The 6,481-nt window shown below is 30.4% G+C and overlaps 1 protein-coding gene across 1 annotated transcript; it reads right to left on the reverse strand.

The window, feature by feature from the left end:
* Nucleotides 1–918: 918 nt before the first annotated feature.
* Nucleotides 919–5,281, reverse strand: LOC145102002 (GDSL-like Lipase/Acylhydrolase superfamily protein). The gene is made up of 5 exons (XM_079039317.1): nucleotides 4,874–5,281; nucleotides 4,599–4,729; nucleotides 3,590–3,823; nucleotides 1,403–1,670; nucleotides 919–1,313 (listed from the first exon to the last, which is right to left on the reverse strand). The coding sequence occupies exons 1-5, from the start codon at nucleotides 5,166–5,168 to the stop codon at nucleotides 1,120–1,122; spliced, it is 1,122 nt and encodes a 373-aa protein (XP_078895443.1). The 5' UTR covers nucleotides 5,169–5,281; the 3' UTR covers nucleotides 919–1,119.
* Between the last annotated feature and the right edge of the window lie 1,200 nt (nucleotides 5,282–6,481).

Genomic DNA, 6,481 nt, shown 5'->3' on the forward strand with positions numbered 1-6,481 from the left:
GCTGGTAGCGATAGTGGGAAGAAAGATGAACATCCTGCGCAACAAGGAGATACATTTGGCAAAGGTTCAATGGCAACATCGTAAAGGCTCTGAGTGGACTTGGGAGCCGGAGGCAGAGATGCGGGAGCATTATCCTGTGTTGTTCGTGACGGCCGACTTCGAGGACGAAGTCTAGTTCAAGTGGGAGAGAATTGTAACATCCTGATGTTGAGGTATTTTTAATTTTAACCCTATGTATGAATAAATATTGCATTTTAGTCCCCTGAGTATAAGAAAGAGTGCAAAATGGACCATAGTGACATTTTGGTGTTTTTAGACAATGGGGTAGTACGTTGTGTACGCTGAGAATGAGAATGAAATATTTCCTTATAGGGGGTATGGATACCTTCCCTGTCACAACACATTTTAAATCTGTGAGGGCAGCAAATCCCATAAGAACTATGAAGTTAAATGTGCCTAAACGAGAGCAATTCAATGATGGGTGACCCCTTGAAAGTTTTTGTGTTGTGAGCCTAAGTAGACAATATTGTGGTACGTGTTAAAGGGGATGTTACAATTTACAAATGGTATCAGAGTTAGGGAACGGATCGATGTGTTTGACAGGGATGTCGAACCCTATAATTGGGGGGGGGGGGGGGGGGGGTGATATTCATATATGAATATAAATATAAGTGTATTCATATATAAGTCCACCACCAACCATTGCCACCTTCGCCAACAACCGCCGCCACCATATATTCATATATGAATACAATATATATATATATATATATATATATATATATATATATATATATATATATATATATATATATATATATAATTTTGTTTCCTCATGAATGGTACTCGACATCCACATATGTATATAATATATTCATTAAATTGAGTAGGCTAGGTACATACTCATATTCCCTTCCATGAGCATTAAATCGCGTGTCTAGTTTATTTGGATAAATGAATAAGGATACATGATTATACATTTTGATTATATGTTTGGGAGCAAAACAAATAAGCAAATACATCATTTTAACATGGTTTAATCATGAATAATGAAAAGCTGTATGTATCACAGTCTTATACCACTATGTATATATAGCTTTAAATTAAGTATATATTAGTTTAGTCCTTGATCATGTAGTCAATGGTAGGTTGAAGAGATTCGAAAACAATTTTATACATCTCTTGCGTTGGGTGTATCGAGTCCCAAAATACATACTTAGACGCATCTGGGCATATGTTTGACTTAGGATTGCATAGGAATGTCGTTTCTAATAAGCCAGTCCCACAACATCCAAGCTGAACTTCTTTGAACCCTGAAAACACACACACACACATGATAAGGAAGATGATATTATATAGAACAAAGAAGCTTGATTATCTCGATAAAAGGAAATGAACTTACCATATTTATGACCTGCAACTACGTCATATAAGGGTGAATAAGTATCAAAATAGGTGATTCGACCACCTTGGTGCGCATTGTTGAATTGCATGATGTTTAGTCCTGATTGGAGCATGGAATTGTAAGTCCTGCCCACTGATGAGAAGTAATCAATACAACCACGATCCAAAACTGCGTCTTCAGAGAAAAGAGTGATGACAATTGGCAAGCAACCCATTGGAGGCAATCCAGCAACTCCAATTTTGCGAGCTCCTTCATCCAACAACCCCTAATCGGATAACAAATTATAAGAGAAAAAAGTTTGTAATCTTTTTAATAAGGTTCCTTTTTTATGATTTTTCTTATTAAGATATACCTTACTATATAGCTTTAACTTGATATAATTTTTTTTGAACGCTTAAACTGATATAATTTAATAGTGTTAATTAATGTACGTAGTCTTGTCACTCTACGTTGTGGTATTTCTTTTGAGTGAGAAACCTACAATATGATGATTAGTCGAGTCTTTTAAATAACAAATTGACATATATCCTTGATCTTCTAGGTTTTAGGTAGGAAATTATTTATTTATTTATTACGTTTGGTGATTGAGCCCTTGATTTCTTGAATGTTAATCATTAATTATGAGACCACGTGTTTATTCTTACCTGTTTATAGTTAATCATGGTTTATTTGGGTAGTTGGTCTTGTTCAATATACAGAATAATCGATCTTTTACTATATTTGTCCTAGCTAGACGAATCTTGATGTTTTTAATTTCTTATCAAATGTGAAACGTACGTCAACGTTATTTTGTGAGCAAAATACTTAATTAATTTCTAAGAAGAATACTCTAACATCAACGATCAACGAAATAAGAAATCCAACGTAAAAGGTCATGTAATAATCTTTGGCTCTCATATAAAACCCATAAGAAATAACCTTTGGCCGATTTAAGTATTTCTTTTATCATTACTTTTTAAGCTAAAATATATATATAAAAAAAAGATAAAATCAACCAAGCGGAATTAAATCGGAAAGAACTCTAAGATAGCATTTGGTTTCAAAAAAATGTTTCATAAGAAATTGGAAAGTGTTAAACAATTGTAATTTGTTAGGAATTGTAATTGAATTTCATATTTGTGTGTGGTTAGTAGAAAATATAATTGAATAATGTAAAATAAAATAATTATCATTTGTTTGTTTAATTTTAATTTATTTTATAATTTATATGTAAAAATATATTATATAAATTATAAACATAATAAATGGTGTTAATAGGTAGATACAGAGGTGGGTGGGATGATGGTGGCAACGGTGGCGATGGTGATGGCGACAGCGGTGACGGCAGGCTAGGTGTGGTGGTGGTGATGATGGTGATGGTTGTGTGTGGTGGTGATGATGAAAGTGGTGGTGGTGGCAGGTGAGGTGGTGATGACGGTGGAGGTGGTCATGGTGATAATAGTAACAGTGGCGGTGGAGGTGGTAGTGTGTGGTGGTGGTGTTGGTGGGGTGACATGGTGGTGGTGGAAGGTTTTTATATGTAGTGTTAAAAATATAATATTTTTTAAATTACATTTTAATTCCATCTAGATCTCTGTTCAGATAGACTTATTTAACTATTTAAGAATCAAATTATTTATTTTGAATCAAATATAGGAATATGGTGATTCTAATTCCCTCCTATTCAAATGACTACAACCAAATGGTACCTAAGTAATTTGATTACCAAATGATTTGATATATAATTAAACACGTGTCTCAAAACAATGTTACTATACCATTCTGTATACTGTTATCATAACGTGATACTCAGAACATAAAATATGTTTACGGATTTTAATATTTTTTATTAGAAAAACAAACATATAATTAAATGTTGGGTTGCAAGGTAGTTGGATCACTTTGAAGGACTAAAACTCTGAAAGGCCCCATAGCTAGGCTGATCAATCATATTTGATGCACCCCTAAAACTCTAGGACCACATATATAATTAATCATATCATATCATGCATGCACACCTTCCATCCAACACATGTAGTAAAACATATTTTATATTATCACTTTTATTATTATGATTCAATGATGGTTTTTAATTATATATGTTGATAATTCTTCTTCTTTTTAATGTTTGAGTACTATTCTGTAAACACACATGCAACTCCATTATATATAGCATTGTGAATTGTGAATAATAATATAGCAAACCTGCACGAATTCCAAGTGTTTGTTGAGGAGGAAGTCCATGTAACCGGGAAGAGTGTATTCATGTCTTCTAACCGGAAGTGTGAAATAATTCACAACAAAATCATTTGTACCCGCGCTCACAATATACAGAGCGTTGTTTACAATTTCTTTTGCTCTCAACACCCCAAGCTTTGCAGTCAATCGTACTTTATACTCTCTAAAATATTCTAATTGCACATGCATGGGGATCACATTCTGAAAATTCAAATTCACAATCAAAATATAACACGTACTTTCATATATTTCAAAATTATTTCCATATATATATATATATATATATATATATATATATATATATACACACAATATATTAGGATAAATTAATTCCTTCATTATTTTCTGTGTAATAATTTTGTAAATTTTAGGAAATGTACGAATGATAAATACCATACTTTTTGTAAAATTAAAATCTTATATTAAACATATATATATATATATATATATATATATATATATATATATATATATATATATATATATATATATTTTTTTTTTTTTTCTATTTTACGTATGTTTTGCAAAACAAGGGTAATCTGGATTTGACTGGCTTGTGGTCCTTTTTACGTGTTTTTGGCAACACCAAGTGTAAGTTTGGTTTGACTGGATTTGGATTATAAGTTTTTTTATTAAAAATAAAAAAATTTAACCTTGTATTTTTAAATGAAACGTTATAACAATTCGAGTTTTATTAAAAACAAGTTCATAAAAACTCTAAATGCACATTTTTCTAACAGTTTTGAGATCGGTTTTCTCCCAAACATAAGCTTTATCATTAAATTATGTATAAAAGTAAATATCATTTACAATAGAAATGTACCTATTTTTTACTGTTATTTCAAATAAGTGAATTTTTTTTTAAAATTAGCGTCATGATTGTGTGTGTATGAGAGAGAGAGAGAGAGAGAGAGAGAGAGAGAGAGAGAGAGAGAGAGAGAGAGAGAGAGAGAGAGAGAGAGAGAGAGAGAGAGACGCTTATCGTTGGTGTAAGAGGGTCAAATCCGGATGCAGCAGAAGCAAAACTAACTCCAGTCATCAGATCATGAATGGTAAGTGAAGGATCCAGATAAGGAGGCACATTATCCTTTACACCAAGATACCTACCTACACATTATCCAAACACCACAACTAATTAACATATATCTTTTCTATGCAACCAAATCCCATATCATAAAACTTAATTCCATAGCTAGATTCACGTATGAATAGAATTATAGAAAGAAAGACGAGTAAAGAAATAAAAATTACCAATAAGGTCACTAGTTAGCAATCCATTGGTAAACCTCCCTGTGGCTTTTTGATTTGCAAAATCTCTCCCATAAGGTGGGAAATTGCCTTTGAAAGGGGTCAGAATGTAGTTGTTGTTTCCAGGATCAGAAGTGGAGTCTCCGAACACCAAAATAGCAGAAACCTTGTGGTTTTGAGTAGACGTTTTCACGATAAGATCTTGTGGTTTAGCATTGGATGCAAAGATCAAAAGAATTTGGACTAAGAAAACTAGTGTAATCTTTAAAGAAAAAGTTAAGGCTGGAGAAACCGTCATTTTTTTGGAGAGGGATTCAAGTAGAGTAGATATGACTTCAAATCATAGACGTTGAGATGGTTAACTTGACATGCTTTCTTAAAATACTCTTCCAAGTGTGGTTGGTATGACTTCCCGTACGTAGTTGAAAAGACATATAACCATATGAGTATATATGCGACAATATATTTTTAACGGTATAAGGCTACATATTTATGTATATAACATTAATGTTGCAACGTGATCCAACAAAAAGTGTCTAAAATGACCAAGATTTTGTCTTATATGAAAACAGTGATGGACATTTTCTAATATCGACATGATCACATTTTACCTTCAAAAATAATAATAATCGAGTATTGATTATAAATTTATGGTTTTGTATATTCATTTTTAATTTACTTGATCATTGATATTTTTATATAAATAAATCATATGGCCAATCAACCGTACATGCAAGCATTTATTATCTTCTTTAAGTTGATATAGTTGGGAACCAAACTCTGCTAGCTGTCGATTATTTTCCAGACTTTAAAACAAAAAAAATTGGTGAATCAACAAAGAAAAGCGGGTTCCTTTTTGTAAATCCGATTATACAAAATATAAATAAATATCCAAGGATCTCTTCTAGAAAAACATACACAATCATATCTCCATCTCCATCTACATATTCTAATAATTCTAATACTAATAAATCTATATAAATAAATGAATTTATTTTCCTATTGACAAGTGTTATATTATTATAACTTCTCATTAATATTATATGTCACCTATCATGCCATTTGTCAACTTATTAATTATCAATTTCAAATTTTAAACTTTAAATTTTCCACTCTAATTACATTAAATTAATAATTGATAAAAAATTTCATTATATTTATACTAAATTAATAACATTAGATTAAAGAATAAAATAAAATAAATACAAATTATAAGATGATATAATTTCACGTATTTATTTAAATCAACGATTATAAATTTAGATAACTAAAAAATATATCTTAAGTAATAATTTATTTAAAATAATTGATTAATAATTTTGATTTTTTAATCTAAAAGTTTAATTAATTTTATAACTGTGGTTCTCATGAAACTATTATATATATATATATATATATATATATATATATATATATATATATATATATATATATATGCAATGCTAGGTATAAGGAAAGTGGGTCCTACTACACACCTAGTTTTTTTTATTTATCTAAAATTACTATAGAAATTTCTTAGGGACTTACCTTAAAAAAAATTTAGGATCTATCATACCTATAAATTTTTTTGAATTTGTATAAAAAATGTATATAGAAAAATTAGTGAACAAT

This window comes from Lactuca serriola, chromosome 4, assembly GCF_051521515.1.
Source record: "Lactuca serriola cultivar US96UC23 chromosome 4, Lser_US96UC23_V15, whole genome shotgun sequence".
NCBI lineage: Eukaryota > Viridiplantae > Streptophyta > Magnoliopsida > Asterales > Asteraceae > Lactuca > Lactuca serriola.

Excerpts from the sequence above, each read along its gene's own strand:
- LOC145102002 (XM_079039317.1), bottom strand. The coding sequence starts at position 5,168 with ATGACGGTTTCTCCAGCCTTAACTTTTTCTTTAAAGATTACACTAGTT. Across the intron at positions 4,730-4,873 it reads GCTAACTAGTGACCTTATTG|GTAGGTATCTTGGTGTAAAG; the intron begins GTAATTTTTATT and ends GATAATGTGTAG. Across the intron at positions 3,824-4,598 it reads CTCTTACACCAACGATAAGC|AATGTGATCCCCATGCATGT; the intron begins GTCTCTCTCTCT and ends TTGAATTTTCAG.